At 32.7% G+C, this 19,526-nt stretch overlaps 2 protein-coding genes across 3 annotated transcripts in view; one reads left to right on the top strand and one right to left on the bottom strand.

The window, feature by feature from the left end:
* The first annotated feature begins 1,649 nt into the window (after positions 1 to 1,649).
* LOC110025282 (ubiquitin-conjugating enzyme E2 variant 1C-like) lies at positions 1,650 to 6,162 on the top strand. The gene is made up of 4 exons (XM_020725684.1): positions 1,650 to 1,918; positions 5,099 to 5,238; positions 5,481 to 5,606; positions 5,787 to 6,162. The coding sequence occupies exons 1-4, from the start codon at positions 1,882 to 1,884 to the stop codon at positions 5,925 to 5,927; spliced, it is 444 nt and encodes a 147-aa protein (XP_020581343.1). The 5' UTR covers positions 1,650 to 1,881; the 3' UTR covers positions 5,928 to 6,162.
* Positions 6,163 to 6,977: 815 nt separating this feature from the next.
* Positions 6,978 to 19,526, bottom strand: part of LOC110025280 (protein CCA1-like) — a 35,100-nt gene continuing 22,551 nt past the window's right edge. For both annotated transcript variants that reach the window (XM_020725682.1, XM_020725683.1), the window contains exons 5-8: positions 9,438 to 9,641; positions 8,080 to 9,357; positions 7,911 to 7,991; positions 6,978 to 7,331 (exon numbers count right to left, since the gene is read on the bottom strand). In XM_020725682.1, coding sequence (XP_020581341.1) covers positions 7,128 to 7,331; positions 7,911 to 7,991; positions 8,080 to 9,357; positions 9,438 to 9,641 — 1,767 coding nt within the window. In that variant the 3' untranslated portion in view covers positions 6,978 to 7,127. The remainder of the gene's footprint in view (positions 7,332 to 7,910; positions 7,992 to 8,079; positions 9,358 to 9,437; positions 9,642 to 19,526) is intronic.

The following is a 19,526-nucleotide window of genomic DNA, read 5'->3' as shown; positions in this document are numbered from 1 at the left end:
TATATATATAGACACACATATACACATATATTTTGTATATGTGTTATCATAAGGAAATTCTAAAACATTTCTTCATAATATAAAATTTGATCTTGATGCTCAATCTCATGTATTCATGCAACGTGGAATTATTCTTACATTCACCATGCCTAATAATAATATACAATCATATGACACTTGGGTTTGCTATTGTATGCAATATATGGACCCATCAAGTCCATTAATTAACAAAAATTGATAATTCCAATCTATGTGATGACATGAAATTTATTATAATGTCAATAACCAAGTCTTCATCTCTATAAAATGAACATATTTTATTTATATATGGACAAAGTTGTTGGAGCAATCAAATGATATTTGATTAAATATAATTATTATTCTTTTAGATAATTGCCCAAAATTAATAGAGCCCAATAGATCTATTACAAATAATAAACTTATGTGTCTTGCATAAGTTATGATTCACATTACAACACATAAAAAATAAAATCATGTCATCATCTTCCTCAAATGAGAACATATTATTCGAAGAAGATGATCACCAATGACATGAATGACATCAAGATCATTTTTGGCTTGATTTATGAATGAGCCGAACACAATAAATGCTTGCTCGTTCGTTTTCTGCTCGATCTGGCTTTAAGGAATTTAAAAACTAAATCATAAAAATATTCACTTACAAGTTTTTTATATTAATTATTTACAATGTACTTAAAAATCCTTAAATTTTATTATTTTTAAAAATTATTTGGGCGCTGTAATTATAAAAAAAATATAGATATATGTGTGAGATATGCAAACACATGTGTATTGGGTGGGTGGTATGAATGCAAATACCAATTGAAAAAATTCCCACCCCCATGTTATTTATGTAAATTTATAAGAGTTGGGTGATATGTATGTAAATGCACATATTAATTGTTTGGTATGTAGGGCTCAAATGGCCTGGTGTTCCGCGACCAACTCGTCTGCGGCTCGTTAAGAAGCTCGTGTTTGACTCGTTAAATTCGTTCGAAAAGTTAACGAGCCGAACACAGACTAAGACGTGTGCCAGCACCAGGGGTTCATCTTCATGTCAGGAACCTTAATAAAGCTCCCCCAGCCACCACCAACTTTATATATATGGATATATATATTGATGAGTACTATTTTAAAAAATTTAAGTGACTACAAGGAAACAAAGATTTATAATTTAATTAAAATATTGATTAAGAAAATATAATAAAATTTATTAAATTACATTTAAATGATGTTTTAATATAAAAAATAATAATAATAATTTTTAAATCTCGACCCAATCAAACATCTTATGGGTACTTGATTAGGGTTGTCAAAACAATTCTTTGTTCGTGAATGGCTCGTGCTAAGAAAATGGGTCGAACACGAACCCCCTTTTTGAGCTCGAAATATAAACGAGCCGAACACGAACGAGACTCGCTCGTGTTCGGCTCGTTTACACCCCTATTTTTATGCATTTAAATGTGCATACTTTTTTTTTCTATTTAGTCCCACATCGAGAAGTAATTTTCATCACTGTTATAGTTTTATTTAAATACCAAAACCTATAGCCATTGTCATGCTAAACTTAGGCCTGTGCTATTATGTCATATATTTCTTAAATTTTTAAAAAATATATTATTTTTTTTATACAGATAATAATAATAAATTTCACATGTAATTAAATGTGATTGAATGATATTCACGTCCGTCCGTACGTGAAGTATGAGCTTCCTAGCCCAAAATGGTATAAAAGGGTTCAGGGCTATTTCTTCTTTTTCGTGGCGTAAAGAGGTTCGCCCTCGAGCTCTTACTCGCTCTTCCCGCCTGACTCGCCCGATCTGTTCTTTGAGGCGCATCGATCCGCTCTGTAGATAATTCATGTCGTTTGGAAAGGCCGGCGGGTCCGGCGTCGTCGGTGAGGACTCTATTTTCATTCTTGTTTATTTTTTTTTTTGCTTGGCCAATTAGGGTTTCTGCTTTTGCGTTGGAAGCAATTTTTTTTTGTTTTGTTTTGCTAGATCTGTTAAAATATGTTTATCTGTTGGGTGGATGGGCTTTGTCGTCGACATAGATGGGGACCGTCGGTCATTTCTGGTAGATTTTTGGTAAGCGGTTGGTATGTCTCTATGATCTGGCTTGTGTTTTATTGTGTTTATCTTCGAGTAGGTTAAGATGTGAAGCTTGGGTCAGGATCAAGGTCAGGATGTTCTTTGGGGTTTAGGGTTTGTAATGAGTTTTAAAAACTTTGGGGGTGCTTTGAGTTGATTCTAATACATGGATAGTTAATTAACTTTTGTATTGCACTCATCTTTAAGTAAATCGGAAGTCTTAATGCGATCCGGTCTTCACCCAATTTGTTTCAACTTAGTAAGCGGCAGAGGGGCCATTTGTTTGTGAAAATTAAAAAAACAGTACGAGATTGTAGTAATGTATTTCTTATTTGGGACCTATTAAAAATGGTAAAACATGACGTTTAAAATTACCAATCATGTGTTTTATTTGCTCACCTATGATCCAAAATTTATAAAAAAAAAAAAAGTAGTTTTCCAAATAAAGCTATTATAGGACAGAACATTAAATTTGAGTAGATTATTGTTCATAAGTGTTTCATTTTGGCATAAAACACTCAATAAAAATTGAAGGCATTTACCATGATTTTGAATATAAAGTAATAAATTTTAAAGATGTTTATACGAAATGGAGGTATTCACTGTTGTGATATATCATGCATATGAATATTTAAAAATATTTACATGAATTGGACTTAGGTGATTGTGTTGTAGCTTTCATGTAGTACTGGATTTCAATGGTAATTTTTGGTTCTAGAGATTTGGAAGTTTATTTCTTCCTTGTGTTCATGATTCAACTCAACAACAAAGTAGGTATAGAAGCCTTTTATGTTGAAATGCGCCCTTTGGTGATTTTACCACTTGTCCTCAATGATTACCTCGGCTTTGTTAACAGTTGTGCCTTTAACCTTGATGGTATCTTCATCTCTTGTGGTGAGAGAGTTGTGGAAGGTTTAATGAAATTAGAGTCAAGTATGCCATTTTGTTGGATTAAGCTTCCTTCTTGTGACTGCTGGTGATGATAGTGGATGTAGACATGATGAAGTGACAGTATTGAGGTTTGTTATGATTAGGGTTGTAAATGATCAATGCACTCTATAAAAACTTGAACTTGGTCTGATTAATACTCAATCAAGTTTTTTTCAAATTTGTGAATAAGCTCGAACATGTTTTAAATACTAGAAGGTTTAATAAACTAAACACATTTCAACTTGTTTATTTATGTCAATGAACAAATTCATTTATTGTTCATAGCTTTTTAAAGATTTTATAATAAGCTTGCTGGTAGCTTATATCATATTTGATATATTATTCAATTAAATTTTGATTAATTCGAATTGATTTAGTTATATATTTGATTGTAATATATTATAAATTAATATCAATTTGCATATTAATTTAATGCAATTTTTTTTATTTTTTTATTTCTATGAAATAGTTTCTTGGTACTTATATTATTTGATTGCAATAAAGCTTACTTGTAACTTAAATATTATATTGTTTAATTAATGCAAATTAGTTAAATATTAATTAAAATTTTATTTGATTGCTTGTTTTTTTAGATTTGTAAGATCATTTGATAATTACTTTATATGAATATTCAATTACTTATTCAAATTCTTAGCTGGTTTATTAAGTAGTTGAATTGCTCATTCAGTTAGAATAAGTAAATCAAGTTTAAGTCAAATATAATTATCAAAAGATTTAAGCAAGTCAAGTATGGACATTCAGTTAGAATAAGTAAATCAAGTTTTAAGTCAAATATAATTATCAAAAGATTTAAGCAAGAAGTATGGACATATATGTGAAAGCTCGAAGTATGGACATATATGTGAAAGCTCGGCTTGAGCTCCACCTAAACATGAACAACTTATTAATATGACCAAGCTAAGTTTGGTTCACAACATGCTCGAATCAACTCAACTTGATTATATTTTTTTGCTATTATGCTAAAATTATATTTAGCTTGACAAATAGTCTTTAAAGTCAGCTTAGTATCTTCCCCATCATAATCAATCTTATCCCAAAATTATATAGTGTTGTTGACAACTATATAATTTCAATAACTCAATGAAAGAATTAACATTATTCCTCAATTTATCATAGATGGCATCAAAGCATTGATCGCCTCTTCCTTAAGCCAATAATCCCCATCCCAATCAGTACGTTGATCCTTGGCCCAATCAAATCATAGATTCCCATCCAAATTAGATGCCAAGACCCTAACTTGATCCTTCCTCGCTATTAGAGCTGCAGATAAAATGAGCATTCGACAAGCTACTCTTCATTTTTACTCGATAAAAGTTTGTTCTTATTTGTTTGAACATCTAATTGAATATATTTGAATACTTTTATAAAGAAAAAGTGTGAAATGTATGCTTGAGCAACTTCTTGTTTGATTATTTATGACCAATATTGTTTGAAGCTTGTGAACAAGCCCTTTAAAAAGATCAATTACTATTTAATATAAAACTCAATTAATGCTCGATATAAAACTTGATTAAGACTCATTCATGATCACGTAAATTTCGTCTTTTATTTAGGCATTCAATTGCACACCATTAGGATGTTTTATAATAGTACTATTAAATTGTAAAGTGCTAAGTTGAACTATTGAGTTTGTTTCTCACGTGGCCTTGTTGGAGTCCATTTGAAACCACATATTTGAAAAATTAATGAATTTTTAAAGATTTAAATCTTGTTAAGTTAAAATTTATTTTAAGCTCAATAAAATTAGCTTGTTGGTGCTCAGTGGGTTGACCCCCATAAGACTATTTACCTTTCTAAATGAGTTGTAAGTTTAAAAGTCTACAATTACGAAATAAATCAAGCTTGGGCCAAAGCTTAAACAAAGCCCGAGCAAACATGAATTTCAACAAACTAAGCATAAAAACTATCCAAAAGCGCAAGCCAATCTTGAACATACTTTTGCTAAATGAGCTCGAGCGCGAACAACCTATGTCTTGGCTCAGCTCATTTCATTTGTAGCCCTACTTGTTATTCAGCTAATTGTCGCCTATTTACAGTTCCTCGGAACTTCAGACTGCTTGATGAGCTCGAGCGAGGAGAGAAGGGTATAGGTGATGGGACTGTTAGCTATGGGATGGAGGATGCGGATGACATCTACATGCGCTCCTGGACAGGGACTATAATTGGTCCTCTCAATGTAATAGTTTAAGAAAACTACTCTTTTTGTTTTTCTTCTTCTTCTTCTTTTTAAATATAAAAGAATTGAAAAATTTGCACGCAAACCACTCAGTTCTTATGTATTTACATTTCTAACACCTAAACTTTAATTTTTACAAATATGCCATATTGCATATACATGGAAATGTGCATTTCACCTTTTGCAGTCTGTTAAAATAATGATAAACTATCTCTTGCTTCGTAATTGAATGTTATTTGCAGTCTGTTCATGAAGGAAGGATCTATCAATTGAAGCTGTTTTGCGACAAAGACTATCCGATCAAACCACCGACGGTGCGCTTCCACTCTCGAATAAACATGACTTGTGTTAACCCTCATACAGGAGTGGTATGCCTCATTTCCTTTTCTTTTTCTTTTCTTTTCCATATTTCTCTGTTATGTAATCCAAGGCTATAAAGCTTTGATATTACATTCCAAAAATACCATCATTACCGTTAGATATGTAAAATTAAATTTTCCTTTGTTTATATTTAAGCTTATTATACTTCGTACTAAAAAAAAATGCAGGTAGAGCCAACGAAGTTCAGCACGCTGGGAAACTGGCATGTAGAGTCCACAATGGAGCACATACTGACTCAATTGAAGAAGGAAATGGGTGCATCATATAATAGGAAACTTGTACAGCCCCCTGAAGCTACATTCTTTTGAATTTGGTTCTTCCCATATATATATATATATATATATATATATATATGATGGTTGGCCACTCATAAATAAATTATGTCAATTTTAAGTTTCAAATGCTTAATAAATTGCACGAGCCACCTTTTCAATTTATTACACGTTATAGCATTTAATTTCGGCTGCTGACCTCTTCTGGGTCTCAACAGTCTTACCTAAGATTTGTGTGCTATGCCTGTGAACGCCCCCATTTATATCTTTCAGATTGAAGTCATCGGTGAAGTTAAAGTCATATTTTAATTATTAGAGACAATTGTCATTTTATAGAGGACTAATTATAAAAATTAAATAAAGAATCAATTTTAAAGTAGGTCAGTAGGTCGCCTTCGTCGAAGCCGACTTTAATTTTACATTTTTTTTTCTAATTAAATCATATTTTATATCTTTAAAAAATTATTATAAGTTCATTTTATTATTATTTATAATAATTTCTACAGTACTAAAAAAAATAGTAAAAAATAATCATCAGCTTTATAGGGCTATTCGCATGAGACCGTATGCATGATATTTTTGTGCTTGTTCATGTGATAATTTTATCGTGCTCTTCAAGTAAACACTTCAATTTGACAAACAAAACCCTAAACAAATTGAAAATACATAAAATCCTCTTAAAATCGTCTACACAAATTTAAAGAAAAAAAGAAACTGAAAAAATGATATACATGCACAAAATGATTCCCAATGCAGCATTAAAATATATATATATATATATATATATATATAGGATGCACAATTTTATAATAATAATAATAAAAATGGCATCCAACAAACAAAATAATGATGGCCATTTACATACATACAACCCAACTCCTTGTGTATTTACGTGTAACACCCCCCCAAAACTTTAATTTTCTTACATTTATACCACCTAAATGATTCATATCGCATCAAAACATCACTATTTTAATTCATAAAAAGGGAATTGAAATTCACTTTTTTGATGCAAATGCAAATGTGCAAATAATGATTCCAACAAAAAAAGATGACGCAAGCCGAAAAATTATAAGAGGAGTTTGGAGTCCTAATCTAGCAATTGCTGGACAAGATTATTTATGCATAACAGTTGAGCCATCTACAAAGGAGTCCACTTTACACTACTACTACTTACTAATCAGCTTCTACGTAACATAAAGCACTGATGCAAGTCCAAGCTTTTAGACATTAAACTCATCCTTCCATACGAATTTTCTTATTATTTGTTTCATCTTTAGCTGAATAATTATTAACCCCAGCCTCCGCCGAGCACCTTTTGTAAGGTTTAAAACCGGTTCGCCTCACCTTAAGGTTTCCGTGTTTAATTTCGATTGGAAGGGAATGGTTTTGGGTGGTTTGATCCCTTCCAGTCCTCCCCATCTCCTCCTCATGCAATCCCTAAAGGTTCAATGTAAGAAAAAAAAAAAAAAAAATTCTTAGATTCCATGAGAATTATGTACAAATGGATCTAACAAAGGGGGTCCTTAATATTTCATGATGTTGTAGGCTACATGTGTTATTGTTCTAACAGATATGTAAAATTTTAGATTTACAAACAAATGTAAAACTTTATCTAGGGACAATTTAAGGGTTTTGAAGGGAAATCTACATATGCAGCACACAATTCTTGTGTACTTACAGATGCCACACCTAAACTTTCATATTTATATGCATAGCACTCCAGTGCTTTAAATTTATGCATGAAAAAAGGTGATAATACTGCTATGTGATAGTAAAAATTTGAGTTTTATGTAACCATGTAAGTTTAGTTGTGAGAAATGTAAATGCCCCAAATTTTAAATAATATATTTACAATAATTATAGGAGGGGCAATAGTTGGGCACACAAATGTTTTTTATGGTTCATTTTAAAGCTTCTGATTTCCACACAAATTTAGAACTTTATCCAGAGACTTCAATTTTAAATAAATATATCAAAAATAATTCTAAGAGAATGGAAAATTATTTAGGTACGTACCGATTCAAGTTTATCAAGTTGAGTTGCAAAGGACTGTGGCAGGATATCTCTGGTGAAGAGCGCTTGAAAAGCTAGTCGACCCTGACAGAGAGGAGATTGGAGAAATGACGGGACTTTTTGTTCTAACAAAGATTGAAAGAAACAAGCAGAAAGAATTTTGAATGATAACCTCTTGGGAGACCTCTTTCCATGTTTCATTACTGCATGAACTACTTCGACCGCGGCGAGTGTTGACTTCCCCATCTTGAAGATTTTCAGTCTGTGCTTGTATAGTCGCATCTTTCGTTTCACCATTTTTCTTAATAGAAGTGAATCGTTCGATTTCGCTGCTGGAAGTTGTGTTGGAGCCACAAGAAGAACGTTCGTGTTTGTTGATCTTTGCCCTGTCTGAATCATGATATGCAGTATCAGATAATGGTTTGAAATTGTTGAAATTTGAGAAATTTTTTTCATTTTCCTCCAAGTTTGATGATGATGACAATGATGGTGATGATACAACAGCTGTTTGATCAAGGCTTGAGTTTTGGTATGTTTCATGCCGCTCCATTTTTTCTTGTGGAGTCTGATCTGTGTTCATCACAGGAAATGATGTGGCTGGTGGAGAAAATGCAAAGCCTGAAGCATGGATAGGAGAAAAAAATGGGATGAGCCCGTTAGTTGTCCACCATGCTGATGCAGCAGCAACGGTAGCAGCCGCAATAGCTTCCACCTTGGAAGAATCCATTTCATCAGAATGCCAGTGTGATGCTGCTGACATACATGCTGCTGCATGACCGGCCGAATATCGCAGCAAGGCTGAAACGATTTCGCTAGAAAACGTTGATGACATGCCAAGGAAAGATCTGTAGAAATCATGAGAGGTTTGTAACTGAGCCGGTGACAGTGATGGAAAGGTTGGAAATGGATGAGAAATATAGGACGTTGCTGAACAGGAATGGAAAGCAGGAGCTGCTGGAATTGTGTGGTTCATTAATGGGTTAGCACTAGAGGAGGAATATCCATTCTCAAGCGTTGTTTTAAGGTTACATCCATCAACACACTTTATGTGCATCGCCTTAGCTTCACGGTTAGTGTCTGATTGATTCTTCGGTTGCTTCTGAGCACCAGATGTTTCCCCATTACCAGAACTTGCTGATAAGGCATGCAGTTCCATGTTGATTCCGCTTGTCCTTCGTAGATCCTGATCACATTCAGTCATTCCATTCGAGGTTGATTCCATGTTTACTTCGATCGTCAGTGAAGATCTTTTCAAAGAGGGTGGTTCCTTTAACGGCATGGCCGTGGGAACATACTCTCTGAAGCTTAATTGGCTTTTGGAGGCCTTGTCTCTGGAGGCGATGGAAGCTGACGGAGCCTCTTGAAAAAGATTTAGAACTACTGAACAACGAGCCTCATCACAGTATTCTTTTGTTTGATGCGGTGATTTAGCTACAACAGAGGCCTGGGCCTGACAAGAAATTGAGATGGTGAGCAAAAGAGAAGAAGGTACAGATGATGCAAAAAAGAATGGAAGAAGAAAACTTATACCTCTTGTTTGTTTATTTCCTGGGGGATGGGATTCACAGTTTTTAAGGTTTTCTCATCAGCTGCTTCAATGAGAGAAGGGGCAGAACAGGAACCGATTTTTCGAGGGTATGGATAGTTTGGCTTTTTCTTAGGCCGCGGGGGAGGTATATCTATATCATGAACTCGCCCTAGAGGAATACCTGTCGCAACAGCTTCTTTCTCCAACTGCTTTTGAAATGTTTATTAGTGTCCACAATGAAAGAATAGAAAAAAAGTTTCAGGAAGAGGAAATTTTCTTTGAGTTATGGGTGTGTAAATAGATCGAATATTAACAAAGAAGATTTGATGGAGTAAGGAAGTATAAAATGTTATAAAAAATGCAAAAAGAAGAATAATATTAAAGCTTAATATTTTTATAAGAAACTACAATTATTGACAAGAAAATGATGAGCGAAGCAAAAAATATAATTTTTCATGATTTATGTAAGCTTCCTACTAACCAAAGGAGAAAATGAGATGCATAAAATATAGTAAAGAAAGGAAAGAGTATTAGAAGCAAAAATAGTAAAATCTTAGTTAAAGATAAATGAATAAAAAAGAAGGATAAAAATGCTGTTTTGAGTAATTATAAAATATATGTTTTAAGAAAAGGCTCACTTTAGAGGGAGCAAAATGAGTAAAATATTAATTTATAATCGAATCGAGAATGATTCCGAAAATTTAAGTGGGGCTCGGTTTAAAGAAGGTATGTAGAAGTTAAAAATTAAGGTTAAGATGAGATATATTACATTTGGAGAGTAATGGGAGACAAATTGTAGTACACATTATAATTGGAGAGTAATGGGTGACACATTGTGGTTATTTGATTTGATAATATTTTCAATATAATTTTTAAAACTTAGAGGATGTCAATATATTTGGAGAAATTTTATTTTAACACCTATATTCAAGAAAAAAAAATAGATGCGCACCTTATTGTTTCATTTTTAAAATTTTTATTTTTTTATTTTTTATTTTTTCATTTATTATTATTATTTTTTTATGTACACATTATGGTTATGTTTGAGGAAGAAAAGTAATGAATGTTATAATTAGTTATGGGAGGAAGTAGTGGAACAAAAAATTTGCAGAGCTTTGTGAGAATGAGAATGTGACAATCAATTTAATTTCATGTTAGAAAGATGTATTTTGAGAGATATTTTTATACTAAGGCAATTAATAAATTAATAGGAAGTGCAGGAAGGGGATTTTGGCTGAGTTTTATTAAGCTTGAGAAGCCATATGATTGACTTCTATAACATTAATTTGTTGTTGAAACTCCATGCTATGTGTGTTACATTCTCTCATAATAAAAGGTCGAGTACAACATTATTAAACCAGAAATCTATTTCTCAAAGTTCGAAGTATTTTCTTAATCAAAGACTTGTAATTAGACCGCACATTGAAGGACAAATTACATTGCAAGCCAAACTAACATTACATGTCAAATTAGTCAAATATTGCATAATTAGTGATGAAACTAGAAATTTTTTAGATGGTGGCGAATAAATAAATTTTATTACAAAATTGACTTTAAAAATTAAAAGCATCAAATATAAAGACTTATTAATATATGTCTATTGTATATAAAAACAAAAATTTCCTCCATTAAGTTATCCATTTTGTATAATAAATGTTAATTAAATTGATAAGGTCACTTTTTAAAAAAAATGACAAATTACATTTGAAACCATATTTAATTATTAAAATTAATCTAAAAATATTTGTTGCGAGAGGGCAGGCTTGTCAAAATTTGGTCATTTTCATCAATATGCTCAACTAGCCTTGTCCAAGTCTTCCCTCCACAAACACACAAACGCATGCAACCCACACACAAGGCCGTGAAACCTAGATCTCCTGGCTGAAAGATAAAACTCTCAACCACTAGTCCAACTTGGCATTCATAACATCCATGCAAACTTAGTTGACTTCCACAGGTTATAGGCTTATCAAGCTTCAGTACTAGAAAAAATTTAAAACATGACAATCTTTGTAAATCAATGCATTATCACATATATCCATAACTTATGAAAAATTTAGAATTGCTGTAACATAGACGGTCATTTGACTCATTTGTGTGTAATAGAAGATTCATTTATGATTCTTTGCATATTATTTCTAATTCTATAGGATCCAAACTAATTTAGGTACCAAAATCAATAACTTACAAAGTCTGTGGGTATGCCTCGAAACTAAGAGAAATGAAGGCAGGCAACACTTGAATAGTGGATGCTTTTGCCAATTATTAGAGATGGATTAAATTGAGCTTTTTAGAAAAAAATAATGACGGGATTTATTACCTTTGAAAACACACCCAAACAATAACAACAACAACAGTAATAATAATAATTAGTGTTTATAAATCTCGAAAGAGAGGAACTCAGAAAAGCTAAGCATTTCTTAATTATATAAGGTTTTGAAAATTGGATTAAAAAAAGTAAGGAAAGAGTTATGAAATCCTTCTTCTTCCTTTTTTTTTTTTTGTTAGATACAAACTGTCTCTTTATTCAAAGAAACAATTTATGGTCATATACGAATCTCAAGACATGATGAAGCAAAACAAAATTGCATAATCTTAATAGAGGATTCTCAAAATTCAGTGAAGTTCTGTCATTTGCAAAAGAAAAAAAAAAGATTCCTTGATATTTCTATCTTCATGAAAATTCTCTATCTAGATAAGGGTAAGAATGGAGGGATTGATCTTCCGCTTGTTCTGATTCCACCAAACATTGTGGGGACTTGGATCATCAACATCCGCACAATATTGAAAGGTTGTTTTGAATCTGTAGCAATTGGCCCAGGTTCAAATCCTTGTATTTCTTGAGTTATCAAAGGTGCTAACTCTGTAAGAGTAGTTGACTGTTAAGCTCTTGTACTAGCCTTTTTTTTCCCATTTGTTATCTCAATAAGAGTACAACAAATTTATACTGCACCCTAGTAAAAATTAGTACGGTACAAAGGTACTTTGAGTAATCATAGGGGTCACAAAGATCAAATGAAGCAGACTAGGGATTCTTAAGAAGAAGAAATTTTACACCCAAACATAGCCCGCAGGTCCATTTAAATAAAAGCTAATCAGACTCAAAGTATCATGGCAAGGACGGCTGGATCTTGATTGCTTATTGGAAAAACACAGACAAAGATATACTCAAGTCGGCTGAAGTTGTAAACTCATGGCAGAAGTTGCAATCATTTTCCTTACATAAGGAGGGTGAAAACGCATAAGCTAGCAACTTAGCTAATTTATAGCATATAATCAGCCACAATTCCTGTTAGGAAAGAACGACACATTTCCTTGTAAAATGGTTCGTATTCTTGTATGAGGCTCATTGAAGAATTCATAGGCCTTACTAACGGCGAGACAATTAACCAAATGAGTTATGTAGAACTTCCTTATAAACTCCCAACGAGAAATATTGGACTTAAAAGATTTGGAACCTTTGGGAGTCAATGAGAAAGGCATTAAGTATTTTCACTATACCTGTAGCAGCCAAAAACGTTAACCAAGTCATTTGAAATCACCAACAGTCACATCAATATTGAAGAGTGGAAGAATGGGTCAATCATAACTTTTTCGAGTTGGCCTAGAGATCTCATTACAGGGAAGAACTCACGATGATCCCTTAGAAAAGAACCGAGTCATTAAAAAATAAGAAGACAAAAAATCTATCCCTTCAAACAATATCAACTCTACATCTATAAGTCCTACTTAGACAATGTAAATCATGATGCGAGAATTTTTTAAGAAGGCTAGGTTGACTACTTTCTCTACTAAATAGATTAGATTTCCACAATAATTCAAGATATTGAAACTATGAGATCTTAATCTAGATCACCATCATTTTCTACACCATTTCAACTAATTGTAATGGTGATAATTTTTTTAATTTAAAACCAAAATTTTTGTTATCAAATTCTAAGTATTTTACGCTTAATAATTAGTCTTAATCGAAAGTTCTCTCATCATTGGGATGGGTAGTTAATAGTAAAGAGTAAGAATTTTCCTCTGAAAAATCTGAAACCAAATCTCATAACATTTACAAAATAAAGACAATCTCTTAGTAGTGTTTTTTTTTTTTTAATCTAAATCTAACCTATCTTCTAGAAATTAGGCAGAGAATAACAAATGATCGCAAAAAAGTTTTCGCTAATTTTTGGAGCCCACACCCTCACATTCTAATTTTCAAATACAATTGGTTCAAACATCAATCTATCAAGTTTATGGTCATGTTGAATGTAATATCGTATTATTGGATTAAGAAAATCGAACAAATTAACACCAATTCAATTGAAATTTCATTAGTCGGTTCACTGTTATATAATAGGAAGAGGGGAAGAGTGGGCAAAATTGAGTTAACAAGAGAGGAGAGCGGCAGGATCCGGCGAGAGGCAAGCTGGCAAGAGTGATTAGGTAAAAAAATTGGCAAGCCAATCAATCTCCCATAGGCACAAATCGAGAGGACGTAGAGCAAGGGTAATGAAGATTTTGTGAGCGGTAATGAGAAGCAACCAAAAAAGAGGAAGTTAAATAAGAGCACACAACAAACAACCACAATAAGAAAGATATAGAGTAGTTGTTGTTTATATTTTACATGAATTTTTTTTAAGATTTATTTCATCTAAAATGATACAATAATAAACCTTTATCTCACTAAGTGGGGTCGGCTACGTGAATCATTTTTCTTCATTGTGTCCTATTGAGTGTCATAATTTCACTTAATTCTAATAAATTAAAATCATTTTTTATACAAAATTGGCGTAGGAAGTGTCCTGTGGAATCACATTTTTTCGAGATTCCAGCAGTAACGACGAATCTTGTGTAATCACAGGATATATGAAATTCCACAATTTTGCATTTGTCAATAGCAAAAAACACAAATGCAGAAGTAGAACCGGCTAGATTGCTTTATTTAGTCAATATTACTTTTTTTCCCATTTCCTTCCTTTTTACTAATTAGGGTATTTTTTTTAATTAGCAGACTATTTATATGTTTTCTTTTTAGAAACTTCTGGTTATTGTTATTGTGCTTGAATATATTATTCTATGGTTTATACTCTCTGTTGTGTTGTACTTTCTTTTTGAGTGTGTATTTATATATTTTTTTTAAAACAAATGGTGGATCCTCCTTGTCGCCTATATCTTTTCGTTCAGCGTTTGATCGACTTGTTTCAATTGGGACAACCGTCGAACATGATTTATCTTCCATCCCCTTGCAACCACCACCTTCCCGTTATATCCACTTCCAAAACATTTTCTAGGAGCCCTATTAGAGCCTCACAAACCTTAATTTTTTAGGGATTTGTTTTTTTAACCTAAATCCAAAATTAAAAAAAAATTCATCATACCCAAATCATTCATACCACAATTCCTTACTCCAACCCCAAATTTGTAAAATCCAACATTTCCGCCAATCACAAAAAATTGCCCAAAACACATAATGTCAAAAACCTAAGCACTCGACCAACATTGATTTGTAATTTTATATTTATCAGAACTCAGATCAGGAGAAAATGACGTATTTATTGACCCTCACATATACTCCACAAATCAAATTGATTGGGCATATGGTGGACAATGAATGACAAATTCGACGATTCATAGACAGAAGCCAATTCACTTCAACCAGTATGCCAAACTGCATTCATTTATGAAATGAGTCACAGGAGCCTGTCTGAAGTATAAATTATGCGAGGAGACATTTATGATAAAAAAATAATATATTATGAAAAAATGACAAATCGCCAAAGCCACGAACGTAACTAAAAAACTAAAAAACTAAAAAACGTCCGATTGTAAAACTGATTATGTAAGTGGATCCAGACTATTAAATTTATCTAGGAAGACCACTACTCTAATCTTGAAAAGCAGTCAGCGGCACATAAATCGAGTCAAAATAATAATAATAATTTATTTTATTCACTCTGAAACAGCCACAGCCCACCTTTACTTCCATTTTGCTTACTCTCTCTCTTGCAGCATCATTTGAGAATCAGGGTTTGACACCTCATTCATCTGAATATTAAAAATATGAATCAAAACCTAAAAATCTATTCTATTCGCAGGCCTCCCGCAACTCATTTTTTGGCTCCCTCCTCAACTCTGCACGCAGGCCCTAAATTTCCTCACCTCTCTCGCACCTCGCGCGTGGCTTCTTCCTCCCTCTCCGCAGTGGAACCCAGCTGCCAGAATTTCCCCTCCATCTTTCTGCTTCACGCAAAACCTCTCCGTCTCCTACCTGCCCTCTCGACGGCGATCCCTCTGGGTTCCATCCAGCTCCTCCACAGCATCTCCTCACGCCGACGAACATCCCAGCCGAACTTTCCGTATCTATACCGAATTCCCTTGATCCTCTTCTCCACGCCGAAGCTTCACGTGCTCGCCTCCATCCCTCTCTCACGCTCAGCTCTCGAACAAAACGGCTCTTCTTGGCAGGCGGCGAACCTCCTTGAGCCATTGCCGACGAACAAGCAACTTCCCGCTTCCCTATCTGCTCCAGCAGTTCTGTTCTTCCCAGACTGTACCATCTCACGCGCCCGCCTCCACTTCCCATCTCAAATTTCACATCCATTTCCACTCTCACAAGAACCCTCTTCTACCTCCACTTTCTTAACCGCCTCCTCCCCCCTCCGCTTTCTTACCCGCTCTTCTCATCCTGCAGCTCGGCGACGACCAAGCCCGATTGTACTTTCAGGTAAAAAAAAAAAAGAAAAAAGAGAAGGAAGAAGGTGATGTTTTATCATTATTTTAATATTTTTATGCAGGAATTGAAGTAAAATTTTTGCAGTTTTGTGATATTTTAATGGAAAAATAGTTAGGTCTTTGCCGATCCTGACTGATATGAAGAAATCGTGGCTTCATTTTAATGGAAAAATAGCTAGAACAACAACAACAACTTTTTATCCCATTAAGTGGGTCTATATGAATCCTTTCTCTCCATTATGTTCTATTGGGTGTCATATTTTCATTTTAGTCTAATAATTTTTTAAATAATATGCCTAAGCCTTTTTAGGTATATCTTTGCCTTTCTTAACATGAGTCGAAGCTAAAACATCAACTCTCCTAACTGGATCAAACCATCCAAGACGACTATCTCTAATGTTATTTGTCATTGGAAATACACTAACTCTATCACAAAAATATTCATTTTCGCATTTTGTCTCTTTCGCATTTTGTCTCTAAGTGTCAAGTCACTCATCAACCTAAGCATTCTCATCTCATCAAGCTTATCTTGTTTTATGCATCTCTTTTAAAAGTCAACATTCTGCGTCATAGAGCATTGCAGGTCTTACCACCATGTTATAAAATTTCTCTTTCAGTTTAACTTATATTTTTCTATCACACAATAGGCCCGAATCATTCCTCCATTTCAACCAACATGAATTCTACTAATAACATCCCCATCACCATCACCATCACCCTGAACAATAAACCAAAGATATCTGAAACGTTCACACATTGAATGATTTGATTATCTATAGTTACAACTCTATCACTAGAGCTACTATTACTATCACTAGAGCTACTATCTATCACTAGAGCTACTATTACTAAAATTACATTCTATATATTTAGTTTTAGTTCTACTCAACTGAAGGTCTTTGGACTCTAATGTAAATCTCCATAATCCAAGTTTTTTCTTTACTTTTTCTCTAGTCTTATCCACAAGAAGAATATCATCAATGAAAAACATACACCAAGGTACACCCTCCTATAAATGTCTAGTAAGAGCATCCATAACTAAAGCAAAATGATATGGGCTTAAAGCTGATTCTTGACATGATCCAACTGAAGTAGAAAAATACTTGGTCAATCCTTCTTCTGTTTGAACAAAAGTAACAGTTTTAGTATACATATCTTTAATGACTTAAATATGAGTCATATCAACACATTTATTTTCTAAAACTCTCCAAAGGATTTCTCTTGGAATCTTATCAATAAAATTTATATATAGATCCTCCTTCCTCTCTGCACTTCTCCATCAAATCTCTCAATAAATGTATCGCTTCCATAATAGACATGCCCGACATAAATTCAAATTTAATTATGAGAAATCTTTGCATCATGTCTTAATCTATGTTCAATTATCCTCTCGCATAATTTTAAAGTATGAAATATCAATTTAATTCTTCTATAATTTGTCTACTCTCGTGCATCCCTTTTATTCTTAAAAATAGGAACCAAAATACTTCACTCCTCAAGTATTTTATAGTCTTTAAAGTCTAATTTATTATAAATATTACTAAAAGCAAAATTTTTAGCGTCACAAATTGTTCTCTTAAAAGGTCACCGTATATTTTTCTCAATTCTCTAAACTTTTACATTTAAAATAATTTTTTTAACAGAATTTCTTATAATTTATTTTTTGTTGCACCTTATTATTCCACCACAATCTATTTTTTATTTATAGTTTTTTTCTTTTGATTCTTTAACTACGTCTTTTGTCACTTGTTTAATATTGTTAGTTACTTTATCGCACATAGAATTTGCATTTTCATGAACATTACAAATCTTGAAATATTGAATTTTACTCAAATATTATTTTATTTATCATTTTGGTGCTCTAATTTAATTCTATGATAATTATTTATAGTATTTTTTATTTTACAACTCTTCATCTTAAAATTCAAAACTACTAATCGATGTTGAGTACTTAAATTTTCACTTGGAATGGTTTTACAATCTTTATATTCTCGACAACCTCTTATTCTCATAAGAAAACAATTCATTTGTGTTATTAGATTTATTATTATAAGTAATAACATGTTCATCTCTTTTTTTAAATAAATTATTAGCAACAACAAAATCATATGTTAAAGTAAAATCTAAAATGATTTTTCTTTCTTCATTAACCACTCCAAAGCCATAGCCACCATCAATATTTTTAAAATCTTCTATCACTACCAACATGCTCATTTAAATCTTCTCTAATAAAAATTCTTTGATATCATTTGTATAAAAACTTCTGGGTCATTCCATAAATTTTCTTTAGAAACTATATCTAAAACTACTTGTGGAACATAAACAATTATAAGATTAAAAATCTTAGTATCAACAACAATCTTAAGGGCTCCAACTCTATGTCCAAACTACTTGTGGAACATAAACAGTTATAAGATTAAAAATCTTAGTATCAACAACAATCTTAAGGGCTCCAACTCTATGTCCAACTCTATTGATTTTTACATCATTATCTTTCAAACTCTTATCTATATTTACACATATACTATTTCTAGTGTGACTCTTACCTGAATACCAAAGTTTAAAACCCGTTATCAATCTCCTTAATTTTTTCTCCAACCAATTTAGTTTCTTAAATATATAAGATATTTATCTTTCTATGAACCATAATATCAACTAATTCTATAAATTTATTTGTGAGAGTCCTCATATTCATAGATTCTATTCTAATATTAATTTCACAACTAAATTTTTTACCTGCATATGTCTGTAATGTGAGAACACTTGTTTATTTGACACTACACCCGGACTTCGGTGTATTGGCTCTCACACACTTTTCATTGTATTTGGGCATACAACACATCGCTTTCAAAGGACACTCTAGTATTTACACAAAGATTTGAATGATTCATGTCAAGATTTTTCGACAAAATTTATGTTGGTTGTTGAACGCAACCCTCCACATTTCACATCCAGAGCTTGGGACCCGACAATGATATTGTTTATAAGTTGCATTATTATTCAATCATTTTGAATTAAAATCTATTTGTTTCATATATATATCACACACAAAAGTGGAATTGTTATTATGAAATCCATGCAAGTTTGTCACTCCAACTTGTTGCTGCACTGCCTCACACTCACCTAAGGTATGCACAGGGAAAATATAAGTATGCGTTGAAGTTGTTAAGTTATTACATATGTGTCTTTTAGATGAAAAAATAATACGTGCAAATTAGTTGTGGTTGTCGGTATTGGAGTGATGTTAAGGTGAATACCACCCAAATATCACCAAAATACCGTGGATATCACACGTAATATTCGTTCCTTTTAGATAGCTAGGATCGAAGATTTGCGATCTCAGACGCTCCCAATGTTTGTCTTTTAGATGG

Source organism: Phalaenopsis equestris, unplaced genomic scaffold, assembly GCF_001263595.1.
Source record: "Phalaenopsis equestris unplaced genomic scaffold, ASM126359v1 Scaffold000297, whole genome shotgun sequence".
NCBI classification, from domain to species: Eukaryota; Viridiplantae; Streptophyta; class Magnoliopsida; order Asparagales; family Orchidaceae; genus Phalaenopsis; species Phalaenopsis equestris.
The sequence above is the reverse complement of the archived record's forward strand: the minus strand, read 5'-3'. Positions and strand labels throughout refer to the sequence as shown.